Source organism: Mya arenaria, chromosome 1 (genome assembly GCF_026914265.1).
Source record: "Mya arenaria isolate MELC-2E11 chromosome 1, ASM2691426v1".
Lineage (NCBI taxonomy): Eukaryota > Metazoa > Mollusca > Bivalvia > Myida > Myidae > Mya > Mya arenaria.
The window spans coordinates 34,096,189-34,112,333 of record NC_069122.1 but is presented as its reverse complement, the minus strand read 5'-3'; the positions used below and the strand labels follow the sequence as shown (position 1 = coordinate 34,112,333).

The 16,145-nt window shown below is 37.0% G+C and overlaps 1 protein-coding gene across 1 annotated transcript in view; it reads left to right on the top strand.

Moving 5' to 3' along the window:
• Positions 1-108: 108 nt before the first annotated feature.
• LOC128226658 (polycystic kidney disease protein 1-like 2) overlaps positions 109-16,145 on the top strand; it is a gene marked incomplete at its 3' end in the record, with an annotated part of 18,961 nt that continues 2,924 nt past the window's right edge. The window contains exons 1-8 of the mRNA XM_052936632.1: positions 109-187; positions 3,055-3,175; positions 6,269-6,428; positions 6,759-6,888; positions 7,404-7,662; positions 9,343-9,973; positions 10,849-10,902; positions 15,819-15,993. Of these exons, the coding sequence (XP_052792592.1) occupies positions 119-187; positions 3,055-3,175; positions 6,269-6,428; positions 6,759-6,888; positions 7,404-7,662; positions 9,343-9,973; positions 10,849-10,902; positions 15,819-15,993 (1,599 nt within the window). The remainder of the gene's footprint in view (positions 188-3,054; positions 3,176-6,268; positions 6,429-6,758; positions 6,889-7,403; positions 7,663-9,342; positions 9,974-10,848; positions 10,903-15,818; positions 15,994-16,145) is intronic.

Here is a 16,145-nt window from a genome sequence, read left to right as displayed (position 1 = left end):
ATTTTTCACTGAAAAGTATGAAATATGAAAGAGAAAGTTAACAATTTTTCTTTTGTAGATGACATAGTGCTATTCCTGACGTTTTTTTGAAAACCCTGTTGTGGTGACAGTCGTCATCATGCTGTGGATAGTCTACTTCTTTCTTATACACTGGGCCAAACGTTATGACAGGAGGGACATCGAACAAGTACATCTTCATTAATTCATACCCCGCTTTACAAAGCGTATCTTAACATCCATCCTGATCATCCTGTCCTTCCCTCTTCCGAATCCTGTTCATAACTTTATCATTCATGGTGAGAGATTTAGAAATAATTAACAGAAATGATCATTGATATGATGAAAATGTGTTGTGGCAAAGACCAGGCTCCATAGCTTCAGGATTAAGATCACTGCATGCCCCAGAACTTCCTCTCTTTTGCTATACAAGCTTTACTGTTGATAGTGGTTCATAGCTTTGTCATTGAGGGTGGGATGCGTAATTAGTCATCACGGTAAGATGACAAGTTATAAGGCTCCATGCAAGGATTCCTAACTTTAGGGTCAAGGTCACTATGTGCCTCTGAACATTTCCAGTTTTACTATACAAGCCTTACTGATGAAAGTGGTTTCTAGGTCCATAGCTTTGTCATTAAGGGTGGGATTTAAAATCAGTCACCACTGTAAGATGACATGTTATTAGGTGCCACACCAGGATTCCTTCCTTTGGGGTCAAGGTCACTATGTTTCTCTGAACAGTTCCAGTTTTACTATACAAGCTTTACTGATGATAGTAGTTTCTAGGTCCATAGCTTTGTCATTAAGGGTGGGATTCGAAATTAGTCACCACCGTAAGATGACAAGTTATAAGGCGCCATGCAAGGATTCCTAACTTTAGGGTCAACTTCCTGTGTGCCTCTGAACAGTTCCAGTTTTACTGTACAAGCCTTACTGATAATAGTAGTTTCTAGGTCCATAGCTTTGTCATAAAGGGTGGGATTCGAAATTAGTCACCACCATAAGATGACAAGTTATTAGGAGCCACGCAAGGAATCCTAACCTAAGGGTCAAGGTCACTGTGTGCCTTTGAACAGTTTCAGTTTTGCTCTACAAGCCTTACTGTTGATAGTGGTTCTGCCATTTATGGTTAAGTTCAGAATTAATTTGGCAAAGTGACCAACATAAAATGACGACACATATCTTAATCCACTAGATCAAGGTAACTTGCATGGCTTGGTCAAAACCTCTGCAAAATATTTTAGGCATGTGCTTTTCAACATCAGCTTGACACTTAACACAGGCTAGGTTAGATTGACCTTGTAGCAAATAAAAGAGATGATGCTTTACACTATTTAATCATGTGGTATGATTTTTATTTCAATTTATTTGCCTTAGTCATGCAATAAAATCCTGTGTCGAAGCAACGTTCAGGGGTAGTTATGGCTTTTGTGATATCTCGAGATGTCATTTTTAATTATTTTCCCAAATATCGTCAACCGCTTGAAGATTAATTCAACTTAGCACAAATGTTCACCACATTGAACTTGCACATTGAGTGCATGTTTCAGCTAAATGAATCAAGGTCATGATCAGTTTTTGCAATTTTAAGAGTGACAATATAGAGGTCAAAAGTCACATAGCCATTTGATATCAAAGTCATAGATGTCAAAGGTCCATATCAGACCAGAACTGTTTGGAACATCTTTGTTATATGTAAACTTCATGTACATAGATAGTCGAGCAACCACTATATGTACCTTGTAATCATCAGGTGGGTCATGGTGATCCCTTGTTTAGACAACCACCCAAAGGAGCAGTATTCGTATCTTGTGTGCTTCAGGTGGGAGTTATCCCGTGTTTAGACAACCACCCGAAGGAGCAGTATTCGTATCTTGTGTGCTTCAGGTCGGAGTTATCCCGTGTTTAGACAACCACCCAAAGGAGCAGTATTCGTATCTTGTGTGCTTCAGGTGGGAGTTATCCCGTGTTTAGACAACCACCCGAAGGAGCAGTATTCGTATCTTGTGTGCTTCAGGTGGGAGTTATCCTGTGTTTAGACAACCACCCGAAGGAGCAGTATGTGTATCTTGTGTGCTTCAGGTGGGAGTTATCCTGTGTTTAGACAACCACCCGAATGAGCAGTATGTGTATCTTGTGTGCTTCAGGTGGGAGTTATCCCGTGTGTGGACAACCCCCCTGAGGACCAGTATGTATATCTTGTGTGCTTCGGTAGGAGTTATCTGGTGTGTGGACAACAAGCAGGGGGACCAGTATGTGTATCTTGTGTGCTTCAGGTGGGAGTTATCCCGTGTGTGGACAACCCCCTGAGGACCAGTATGTGTATCTTGTGTGCTTCAGGTGGGAGTTATCTGGTGTGTGGACAACCACTCTGAGGACCAGTATGTGTATCTTGTGTGCTTTAGGTGGGAGTTATCTGGTGTGTGGACAACCACTCTGAGGACCAGTATGTGTATCTTGTGTGCTTCAGGTGGGAGTTATCCCGTGTGTGGACAACCACTCTGAGGACCAGTATGTGTATCTTGTGTGCTTCAGGTGGGAGTTATCCCGTGTGTGGACAACCCCCCTGAGGACACCAGTATGTGTATCTTGTGTGCTTTAGGTGGGAGTTATCTCGTGTGGACAACCACTCTGGGGTCCAGTATGTGTATCTTGTGTGCTTCAGGTGGGAGTATTCCCGTGTGTGGACAACCCTCCTGAGGACCAGTGTGCGTATCTTGTGTGCTTCAGGTGGGAGTTATCCCGTGTGTGGACAACCACTCTGAGGACCCGTATGTGTATCTTGTGTGCTTTAGGTGGGAGTTATCTGGTGTGTGGACAACCACTCTGAGGACCAGTATGTGTATCTTGTGTGCTTTAGGTGGGAGTTATCTGGTGTGTGGACAACCACTCTGAGGACCAGTATGTGTATCTTGTGTGCTTTAGGTGGGAGTTATCTGGTGTGTGGACAACCACTCTGAGGACCAGTATGTGTATCTTGTGTGCTTTAGGTGGGAGTTATCTGGTGTGTAGACAACCACTCTGAGAACACCAGTATGTGTATCTTGTGTGCTTCAGGTGGGAGTTATTCCGTGTGTGGACAACAAGCAGGGGGACCAGTATGTGTATCTTGTATGCTTCATTACCGGCTGGTGGAAACATGCAGGGACATCTGCCAATGTCTACTTCTACATGACGGGTATATTCAAAAACCTACATTTAACCTAATTTTTATGAATATTATATGATAAATTATGCTCTTGTAAGGTTTTCTTTCTTGATGCATGGGGAAGGGGGGAGCAATTAATCTAGGGTTTATGCTTGACCTTTTAACTTGAGTTTGGTGCATACCATATTAATATTACGTTTGGCGTCTATAATGGTAGCAGTTTTAGCAAAATTTTGTGTTGACAATAGATTAAATATGTATTATTTAAATCATAATCATTACGTCTGACTTTACAGCCATGGGTGTTAATCCTCTGTTTGCATTAATAAAAGTTGTTTTTTTGTAATGTGTTGACAAAAACACATTTAGGGAAGGGATCAAGGCCATTCTGATTTAGAAAAAAATGTGTTGTTTCGACTTTTTGGGAATCCCTATTGTTCATGCCTCTGAATGGTGTCACATATAGCAATCACACTCCCATCCTTGTCACTATGTCTGTTCAAGGTCAAGGTCTCACTTGCAGCTTAGTGTTATACAATATGGATTTTATAGTAATAATTTATGTCTTGGTCGTAACTCTTTTTTTACTATTAATTGGAATTCAATCGTTTTATACAGGATTTTAGAGCATCATTGGCAGTAATGTTGGCATAACATTTGTGTCCTTATCTTAAATGACAAGGTCACACTTGGAGATCAATGTTCCCCAACATGGACTTCAAAGCAACAATTGTGTCACAGTTATAAAGTTTTTTTTCCATTAATAGAAATTCAGTATATCTCCACTAAATTGTAGAGCACAAGAAAAATATGTGTGGCCCATAACTTTGAGTTGAGCATCACGGGAAGTTGTGTTGTACACAAAAAATGTGTTCTATGTTTTAAAGGTCAAGGTCAAACTTTGCAATCATTAGATTGTAGAATCCATAACACCTTTTCACGTCTCAGCCATGACTTTAAATATTCATGAAAATACACAGAATTCCCAAGCTTCATTGGAATATTTGTAGCACCAGACATTTATGCTTTCATCTCAAGGTCACTTTTAGAGGTCAATGTTGCATAACATGGATTTCATAGCAATTCTTCTTAACTTAAAATATGGTAGGTTTGTTACTTGTGCAGACAATAACTAAAGCATTTTTTGTTCAATCATGATGCAAGTTTGGGACAATGTGTGTAAGCATACTGTTTCAGTCAATTTGGTTGTAAAATAAATTATACCAGTTATTCCCCTTTTACCTGAAAGTTTCACATGTATATCTTTTGCTGGTGTGATTTAGCTATTTATTGACCAATTGCAATAAAACTTTTTATTCCTAGTAATGGGGAAAAATGCTGAAATAGAACTGAGTTAAAAAAAATTCATCCCACCCTGTATATCCAAAATAATATAGATGGTTTGATCAAGTTAGATTGAGATAAATCGACCTCAGTTATATCCCAAATACAGTGGGGAAGGCCAAAAATTAGAACATTTCAAAAGTTAATATTTTATTTGGTTTTGACGAACAATCATTTTAGGGAGTTAAACATCAATCTTGTGCGACAATTTTTTTGGGATAATAAGTTGACCAAATATAACAAAAGAAGATTATATCAGATTTTGGACCAAATTAAAATCATTCGCACAATTTCGAAAAAGTATTTTTACAAAAAAATGTTTGTGACAAAATGTCCCAGAGGTAACCTTATCAACAATGTCTTGTGAGTTCTTAAGGATATTTTTATAAATGCGAAAGATATTAGATATTCAATAAAATTATTAAAAATAGTGGATTAATTTCATTTCCTGGTTAAAAAAAGCTGAACTATCTTTCCTAAATTAGATGCAATCACCACTAAAGCCTCCAGACATTGTTGATTGGATTGTACAGACTATTTTGACACAAAAATATTCATTTTGTATCAAGACATTTCGGGAAAAATAAAAATACTTTCCGATTAGAAATTTAATAAAATGTTCTTTCATAAAATTGGCTAACTATTAATTACAGCTTCACATGTTGAAACAGATATATGAATAATGCTTACTAAATATTAGGGATGGCTGCTGAACGCGTAGTAAAATTGGTACTTGAGTACTCTGACAATCTTCTGATCGAGTACTCGGGTACTCGATAACTTGGATAACTTGAATTGGTATTCGGGAAAGACGAGTTCGTGTATGCATGTATCGTTCATGTACTTTGTGCGTTGGTCGTAATATTGGCTGTTTTTTTAAATATGAATGTCATTATGCACCTAAACAGAAAAACCATTAAAAAGAAAACAAACGTTGTTTTATGCTTTTAATTTGTTAATCACGCCTTTCATTTCATTGTATACATACTTATGTACTACAAAATAAATGGGAAGGAAAACTCGGATCATATTCGGATAGATAATCGAGACTACAGTCAATAATGAACAACATTTAGAATTACAATGAACGAAAATTATTTATAAATTTGATTAGTTGTTTTCTCTACGAAATAATATTTAAAATGACAGTTTTTCAGACTGTAATATTGTTGTTTACCTCATTAATACTCCTAATTCCTGGATTAAGATACATCATTCAGGAATCATTGTATGTAACGGTCGTTACTAATTCGCTCGTTAACGTCCATTGTTTGGTGAAAAAATTGGTAAACAAAACAATTCTGTATGAGATGTACCGCTATCACAACTTCGCTATCACAACTTCGTTAATTGGCATCAGTGATATTTGCAAATAAGGGCCCTTTGTTGTCATTTTTCAACTCTCACATCAACTGTCATTTAATTTATTAGGGTCAAATGTGTACACAGCGGGGATTAGAGGGACCGTAAATTGTCTCCTTGAAAACGCGCCCGATCTGATACTTACGTCTGTAAATCGTGTTTTTGGTGAATTTTATTAGAAAACTATATTTTTTTCGAGTACTCGAGTAGTGATTTGGTATCAGGGTACTCGGATGATTGACCGGGTACTCATTGCCATCCCTACTAAATATTGAACTTTAAACACTAAATACAATTTATAATGATCTTTTTTTTTGTCCTTCAAAAACTTTTGCACTTTGTAAGGCAAAGTTCAGTTGGTTAATTACTTATAAGTTGTGTAATACTGACTGATGTACAATGACTGCATGATTCCAGGGACTGATGGAGTGAGTGGAAAGAAGCATGTGAACACTGCGGACCGAGTGTGCCTGCAGCCGGGGAGTGAAGACTGGTTAGTGGTCACAACAGAGCACAGCTTGGGGCACATCTCCTCCATCACAGTCTGGCATGACAACACAGGAAGCAATCCACACTGGTAACATATTTAGCTCTGCCATTGGTTGCCATGATAATCTGTTTTCATAGGAACGAACATTGTATTGTTGGCAACGCAGCAGTATATTTTTATAACATCATCTGTATGTGGAGGTCACTGGATTTGCTGAATATTAAACAAGATCATTTTTTTGCCGAAAACTCGAGTACTGAATTAATACTCGGGTACTTGACTCGAGTACTGAATTAATACTCTGGTACTTGGACACTTGATCAAGTACTGGAGTTCTCGGGTACTCGGTAACCATCCCTAGTTTGTAATAGTGACAGTGATTGCGTCTGTAATGGTGGAGTGTGTTGGATGATCCAGGTACCTGAATCAGGTTCATATCAAGGATGTTGAGACTGGCTCGTCCTGGAACTACATCTATAATGACTGGCTTGCCGTGGATATGGGTTCCCTCCTCTCCACCACAGCTACCATTGAAGCCACATCGGAGGTCAGTGAACAAACCTCATTCCTTAAAAGTGACACATTTTATACTTATTATGTCTGATAACTGTGGTCTTACGGTTTAAGGTCGATGGGAGGTGATAACTGTCGGGGAGGGGGACTTAACTGTGGCCCAATACCTACTCACTCGAGAGAGTTCGAAGGAGTTGCAAGTCTAACTGAGCTTAATTCCTAGAAAAGTCAAAGTGTAATTGACATGTATATCAAAAAAAAAGATAACATGTTGTTCAATATGTGTTTTTACGAAAGTATTAACAACATGAATGTCCTTCTGAGTCAACTTAACATGGTTATATTGTTGCTGATATTGTCACTAATATAAAGGGAACTGGTCTTTGTGGCCAACCTAGGGGATTTTCTTGTGAACTTTCAAAATGAACATAAGACCAGTAGTTGGTTTTATCTAAGACCTAAGAGGATGTTATTTTAAGTAGGTAGCTGTTTAAAAAATTTGTTGAGAATACATGAGTATCAGTGCAACGAAGCCCTTATCATCGTCAGGATCAGATGAGGGTGAAGCTGAAGTACAAGTTCATGATCCAGTTTAGCCGGGAGATAAGGAACGGCCATTTGTGGATCAGCATCTTCTCCAAGTCCCCAGCAAGCCAGTTCACACGCGTTCAGCGGCTCACGTGCGCCCTCTCCCTTCTGCTCTCAACTATGTTAACCAACCTCATGTTCTACGGCATCCCCACGGACGAACCCGCTGACCAGGTGAAGGCTGGGCCCTTCAGTCTCAACCTTACACAGATTGTTATTGGTATGTGCAATTTATCTGGGTGAGGAATCATGTGACTTCAACGGGGTTCTCACATGGGTCACCACAGTTTAAAACCGATGTAAACAAGCAATAAAAGAAGTGAAGTGCATTCCTTAAAACTTTTATAAAGCAAAGGATATGAAAGTATTTCTTTGCCTATAAAAGACCTTGCTGTTTTCTGCTTCTCCACCTGTGAAATATTTTAGATTTGATTGTATTTTAACGATGCAATCCTTGGCAAAAAATTCAAATTGTTATTATACTCCGACAAACGAAGTTCGAAGGGGGTATATTGGAGTCACCCTGTGGTCGATCGGTTTGTCGGTCGGCACTTTACCTTGTCCGGAGCATAACTTAAAAACTTCTGGATGGAATTGGATTGAACTTCATACAATGGTAGAGCATAATGAGAGGAAGTGCAGTGTACAATAACCATAACTCTATTCTTGCTTATTACAGAGTTATTGCCCTTTGTTACTTTTTTTTGTCCGGAGTATAACTTGAAAAGTACTGGATAGAATTCATTGGAACTTCATACAATGGTTAAGCACAATGAGAGGAGGCGAAGTGTTCAAGAACCATAACTCTACTTTAGCTAATTTTGAGTTATTGCCCTTTATTTGTTTTTTTTTTGCTGTCAATTTTTCCAGACATTAATTGCAAACTACTTGATGGAATTTATTGAAACCTCATACAATGGTAAAGCACAATGAGAGGAAGTGCAGTGCATAAGAACAATAACTCTATTTTAGCTAATTACAGAGTAACTGCCCTTTGTTTCTTTTTCTTGTCCGGAGCATAACATGAAAACTATTGGATGGAATTTAATAAAACTTCCTACAGTGATAGATCATATTGCCCTTTGTTACTTTTTACTTGTCCAGAGCATAACTTGAAAACTATGGGATGGAATTCAATAAAACTTCATACAGTGATAGATCATAATGAAAGAAAGTGCAGTGTACTGCAATGGTATTTCAGCTAATTACAGAGTTATTGCCCTTTGTTATTTTTTTGTCCAGAGCATAACTTGAAAAAAAAGTAACTTAACTCATTTATAGATGGTTATAGGCAATCGTATATTCTGTGCTTAATAGAACATCAAATAATTATATCAGTATTAACATCTCAGTATTAGCATCACTGATTATATAGTGATATTGTTTAAAGCTTTTTTTCAAACTTTTAAAAACATAATCAAAAAATGAATAACTGATGATAGTCCATAAAATAAAGTTGTCATTTATAGGTTGGCTTTCCAAATAGTTGACTGCAATTCCATATCAGGGCGGCATTCGGGGGTATTAATTACCTTCAGTGATAGCTCGAGTTTTATTAATGATGTACATGTGCTATACTATTTAATAACCTTTGCCATTTTTCGATTCAATAAAGTTTGACAAATCAAATACGGTGGCTGCTGATTTTAACAATTTTTCACTGCGTCCTATCGATGGTGTTGGAAGTGTTTTACCTGATTTTTCACACAATTGTTTGCCTGCGTCCTTTCTATGCTAGGCTTTTTGCTAGAGTCCTATACACAGTATAATAAGGGGGATAAATAAATTATACTATACTTCAAGTATACATTGGTTGAACTTGTAAGTGTCATAACAATGTACTTAAAAATTACTTGACATTATGGTATTGCAACATCATCGCGTTTGATTTTTTTTTCAGGAATAGAGAGCAGTCTCATAATGTTTCCAGTGAATCTTCTTATAATACAGCTGTTTATGAAGGTCAAGCCACGAGAGCGAAAAATGCGCCGCAAGATGAAAGATCCAGATGAAACATTCATTGCCTCATTCAATGCATCCATGACTGATAAAGGTTCTACTCGAGAGACAGTGTCTGCAATGACAGTAGATTTCGATTTAAAAAAAAAAATACAAAGGCAGCTTGATATTGATCTGTTTCGTTTGCTGTATACAGATGCTATCAGAGACCATTGCAAGGTTGTTCCTAACCTAGTCACAAAACTTTTGATTGAAAATCTGCCAGACCGATTTTCATGGTCAGTTGCTGGAGAGGCCTTGGATATGAATGTTGTGTTAGACAACCAAGGACAATTTACACTTGCCCCTCGTGAAAAGGAAACTGGGGGTAAAGAAGATCTTGCCCTGAAACCAAATAGGTCTGATCTATCGCTCGCAGATGACTTTTACAAGTCGGCGTTAAAGTTTGATTCGTGTGGAGATATTGGTCACACAACTCGCAGTCCGACTATCAGCATGTCGGGAGATGCTTCTTCACAAACAGCCAGTGAGATAAAGCGGTTTTCAACAGAAAGCATTTTTTCAAAGGATAGGTAAGACCTTAAAAAAAATACATTTGGTTTGGGTTACCTGACCCTACCTACAGAATAGGTGACGACCCTACCGTTTTTATAGTCAGTTTGAAAAAAAAATGCTTATACAGAAGATAGCTTAAACACCATTCTCCAATGATGAAAATGACATTCTTATATAATGCCTAATAAAAAAATATAAAAAGCCTACCTTCCCTATTTTTGAAAAGGATGTAACCCAAACCAAACATTTTTAAGGCCTCAGTGAAACAAGCTATTTGTTTGTCCCATGACTTATTTTTGTTAAATTGTTTAGTCTATATTAGGGATTCAAGCAAACGGAAAAATTTGAATATTCATTAATTCTTTGAATATTAGAATATTCGATGAATCTTTCAGAAGTTGTTTAAAACTATTATTGTTCTATATAGTCATAGCCGTAGCCTTTTTTGACTCCTTCTTTTAGTTGCCTGTATAGCCGGTACCTGCGACGCACTCTAATTGCTTCCCAAATTACACTCTGATTTTCCCCACTTTTAGAAAATATTCCATCAAAGAGCGATACGTTTTGAACAAAAAAAATTGAATCATTACTATTCCAATACGATCATATTTGTTAACAAAATTATACAAACAAATAGAAAAAGTCTGTAATTTCCCGGTAAAATGAAAATACGAGCCCAAAACATTTGATCCAATATTTGTTTGCATCCCTAGTCCATACAAATTGTGTAAAATTGAACTGCTAAAATGATGCAGGTTGTCTTCGTTTGTATCGGCCACATGTTTCACACCTTTATACAATGGGCCACTATATTTTTAAGGATGTGAAACTAATTAATCTTATAAATGCGACAATGATTCTGCCTGTGATCGATGTTCTGTATAATCTGTAGGTGTGTCTTGGATGAGGCTCCCATTGTGGTGCGCGCAAAGAAAGACCCAAGATTGTAAGTTCCATGTTGAAAAGTCTTGTCAAATCAATGCTTTAAATATTATACCCAAACCAGTTCATGCTGTGGGCTGTTTAGGAATCACCTTGTTACATCTGTCTGTCATTTTTGAGGAATTGGCTTCAAACTTTAAAAAAATAATGATCATGTTGAGGAAAAATGCAGTGCATTAAAGAAAGAATATTTGTGTGTGGGGTTTTTAGAGTGACAGTGGAAATCCGTTGGCTTAATGATATCCCAGAGACCGGCCAAAAAACTTTCAGCATTGCAATATCGAGCCAAGCTGAAATGCTTACAAAGAGTGAAAATAAATCGGTCCATTACAACAAGATTGAGCTAAAGTGAAAATCGAGCAAAATTAGCAATATCGAGCGATAACGGGTTTCAACAGCATCATACCTCTTACTTATTTTTATACTTATTTTTTTACATATCCATAACTTCATATGTTTTTAAGGTATTGACTTCAAACTTCATACACATATTGACTGTGTTTGGAAGAAGTGCTGTGGAAAAAAATCATTATTTTATTATCATTTTTTTTAGTTATTGCTCTTTGATTACTTTAATATCATTTTTTTATTCGGACAAGTCTTCTCTCCATAACACCATATGCTATTTTAGGCATTGACTTCAAACTTTATACACATATTGACTGTATTGTGGATAAGTGCTCAGTGCTACGAATCATTATTTTGTGTATGGTATTTTCAGAGTTATTGCCCTTAGATTATTATACCCTCGACAAACGAAGTTTGAAGGGGGTATATTGGAGTCACCCTGTGGTCAGTCGGTTGGTTTGTCGGTTCGTTGCAATTTACATGCAGTAGACTCGTTCAGACTTTGTAATTCCAACAGGATTATCAGTGTTATTTATATCTATATTCTATAAAATTAATTGATTTTAGTGTATAAATCCCAATTTGATATTTAAAACCCACTTGTGGATTCCCCTACCAAGCGATAACTAGTACCGAGGTGCTCGATCAGGTAAAGATCTCGACAAGCTTAAATACAACTTAATTCTAAATTGTATATGTATATATGCATTTTTAACTGTAACGGAAGACAGCCCAGCCAAATCGACTTGGCTTGCCAATTTTTTCCCGCCACAAAATTGTTAAACAATTTCCCCCCAAAAATTCCTTTTCTATAAAATGTATTATAGAATCCCTAAGAGCGTCATAATAACTTTATATCCACCGGAAGTTGAGATGTATTCAAACAATGCCCCTACCCTGAATTGGCGTTTGCAGGGGTTATATTTGCCCCCACCCTGAATTGGCGTTTGCAGAGGTTATATTTGCACCCACGATTGGCAGGGAGAACTGCCCCACATCATGAATAGCTATGATCAAATTTGCAGCTTGCCCACGAGCATTTCCCTTTAATAAAACAAGCATATCTAGTAGACGATCGTGTTAAAAAATGACCCGTTTGATTAACCAGGGCCATTTGATTTCCCTGAAATGTATCACGTTCTAACATACAGCGCCGCTACAGATCATTATTTTGGACCGGCTATATGATGACGGAGCTCATCATGGCCTGTTGTAACCTGAATTGCTTGTCATATGAGCGCCATGCAAAGCCTCATTGTCGTGACGCACATTCTCTAATATTATACATGTATTGGAACATTTCGTTTTTCAATAGATATATTCTTCTAACTAGCTTTGGTTTGGACACAATACAACCATCTAATGATATTGACTATACTGATGTACCAAGGTACAGCGACACTCGTTGGATCATAATCAATGCTTTATTACTATATGACTTTTTAAACCTACAGTTTGATGTTTTGATATCCTGGATGGGGTAGCTAACCATTTTATGGATGGGGTAGCTAACCATTTTAAAAACCGCATTCTTTTACTGTACTGAACACGGGTTCACTAGAAAAATAAACCAATCCTGACCGTCATTCACACTATTATCATTGTTTTCACATATTAATCTTTAATCTTGTTATTATATTATGTGAAGAAAGGTTTTTGTAACTTATTACCATGGTTTCACATCGGAAGTCGGAAGCCTCTTGAATTTTATCTATTTTTGTAACATATTAAAATCAAATTGTATTGTCATAGTCCCTTTAATCACGAGCACTGTGACCTTGAATCGCGGAAATCTTTGTTTTTACCTTGTTATCACGATATTTGCGCGTATCTGCATGGCTATGACACCATTTTTACTAATAACTAATCACTAAAGAAACCGCTATTAAAAACAGATAAATCCACCACAAATGCGAACATCGTAAATATTGCAGTTTTACTATTCCCAAATTAATTGCCATCGAAACCCACAATATTTCCCACAAAACATCCTTAAAAATCCCGCTGGCCACCCCATCAGCTGTGCACACCATTCATAAACAAGGCAGTCACGGGACGTAAATTCTTGAAGTAAGGCCAAGTTAATTTACAGTATGGGTTCACATGAACCAAAGTCGTAGTGCCAAAATTATTGAATCTTTGTTTCTGTTTTAAGCACATCCCAAGGAGGAGTGATAATGCAATCAGCAATACAGAATAATTTTCTATGCTTTTGTTCAGAATGATCAGAGAGGAAGGCACCTCTGCTCTCAAGTCATCTAGAATGTTTAGTGTCACTGAAAACATACCCTAAGAGAAAGTATTGTCTTGGAAATAAATTATATTAACCCTTCACTACAAGTAATTTGACATGATGAAATTTCCATGCCTGCGAAATACTGTAAATATTTTATTACAAGTTGAAATTTTGACATTAACATTTTTGAAGATATGTTTGATTTTTTCCTCAATAAACAATTGATTAAAATAGTGCTGGCCTCATTAAAAAAACGTGCCGACATGGACCACTTCAGAGTTAGTGAATCGAGGCACTCGAATCCAGATGGTGGCCTAGTTTTAGTGCATGCGCCACGCCCACAACACATACGCGAACTTTTAACCGTTTGTGCCTAAATACTTGTGGCAATAAGGATGAATAAATGTCATAACTAAAGTAACTAAATGATTTCAATGTTTTGTCCGACTTGATTACTTTTGCTTTATTCCCTACATCTGAGAATCCTAATTAGTCGAGGATACTGTCAGTCCTTGACATCTCCCTTTTCCCAAGCCCACGAAGGCCACGAAATTTGAATTATAAGGTGATTTTTAACACTTACCGTCTAATTGTTATAATTAATTGTTATATTGATTGTTATATTCGTTGATTTGCCAAAGAGGTTCCACGTTATAAGAAAATCTAGCTTCACCAAAGCCATCCCTAAGAGCAAAATAAATATTTGATAGAAACACCGCAATTGCAGACCGCTGTAACTCAAATAAGTTACACTATTCATAAAGGAACATTTTTGGCATTAAAGCGACTAAAGCAGATCTTTCGTAAGCAAAATATACCAGTATTCCAACAACTCCCACACCAAAGAGAAGGAAACATATGCACATCCACAACACAAAACTTGGCTGTGTTTTTCCAAAGTTCCATATATTTACTTTTATTTTTTAGAGTTGTCACGTATTTGTTTGACCAATAGCTACATAAATGATAAATACATGCATACTACATGTATACGAAGTTACTAATTAACATTAAACAAATGCCGCCCAAAGCCTGAACGTCCCATTTAATGTTTTAACTAACTGCTTTTAACCTAAATACTGAGAAAAACTGCCACATGTCTACTTAAGAACACAGAGGTCAAATAAACACAAGTGCAGTACCGGATTTACCACGAACCAAACCTTTGCAGATTTCATTTTATTATATTGCCCCTTTCAAAAGAATCGCCAAATTTGTAAATCACCCTCATGATTTGCCATTACAATTGTGTTACACATGTGGACAAATCATAATTCGCCAACATACACCTGTCCATGTCCCCATGACTTTAATAGTTTGCACCCATGAGAATAGTTCCACCTTGACCAGAACACGCCAAGCCACCCCAAACATCTATAGAGCCATGCTTATCCTCGGTGAAAACAACATTATAAGCTGTGGTGCCAAAGGTATCTGCTGTCCCAGGGGTATCTGCGGCGCCCGGTTTTGCCACCGTACAAGTGGCTGTTCTTCTGTCGCGATTTGTTCCTCTTCTATCCTCTATTTTCTCCCTATAGGACGTCCTGGACCCGTCATTGTTGACTCAGGCGTATTAAATTGTGTATTTTATAACTATTAAACTAATTAAAAACTCAAGTAAATTTTTGAAGAGCATTTTTATTTCGATCCGCTGTTCACGAGGTTTGCCATAAAAGCGTGATTCACGATTCATTGACCGGTTTAATCTTGGTCTAAATTGTACCTTAAACTACCGTAAAATATCATGACTAAGTCTGTAATAACTTTAACGGTAGCAACCTAGTATTCCGATTGCTTAGCAATGTGACAGACAACAATTTACTTCAATCTCACAAAAATAATAAAATTTATTTTTAATCAAAATAAATTAACATATTGAGACCTGTCAGTCAGTCCCCTTAGAACATTTTAATTTTTACTAATAGATAGATTTCCACTGCAAAATTAGTTCTGAAATACAGAATGAATCATTTTCTGATATCAAATGCCAACTATACAAAGTTGAAGCATGTTGTTTTCTACTTGTGTTCTGTAGTCAGAATTATAACTAAAAAAACGCCCAAAACGCTTCATGTTCAACTTAAGAAAAATCAAACAAATAAAGATAAATCAAATAAAAAAAATGGTTAAGGCTCTTGGCAAAAATGGGTAGGTCAGAAAAAAGGAAAAAAAAACATATTTCTTCTATGCCATAACAGTTTTGTAGGGTTATATGCATTTTGCAAGGTTACTAGAAGGATGATTTTTTAGTAACCCTAAACACAACTTTCATACCCACTCATTAAAGTTTAATGTGTACAGAAATCTGACTTCTTCTGTTTAATGTATTTATTAAGCCTACCATGGTGGTTCCTGTATGTGGCCTGGACAGTTGCTATATCAGTGTGTTTGGTGTCCTCCTTCTTTGTGATGCTCAACGGTCTCAAGTTTGGCTACACGCTCAGCATTGAGTGGCTCGTCTCCTTCGTCACCGGATTTTTGCAGAGTGTGCTTGTCCAACAGCCCCTCAAGGCTAGTGGAAACCATAATGTGAAGTCGTATTTGGAATTTGTAACATACACATGTATAACAAACATCAGTTTTGAGTGATACACCTTTAGCTACTTACTAAATAATGCATTTTATGGAAAATATGATTGTATTACTAATTACAAGAATGTAAC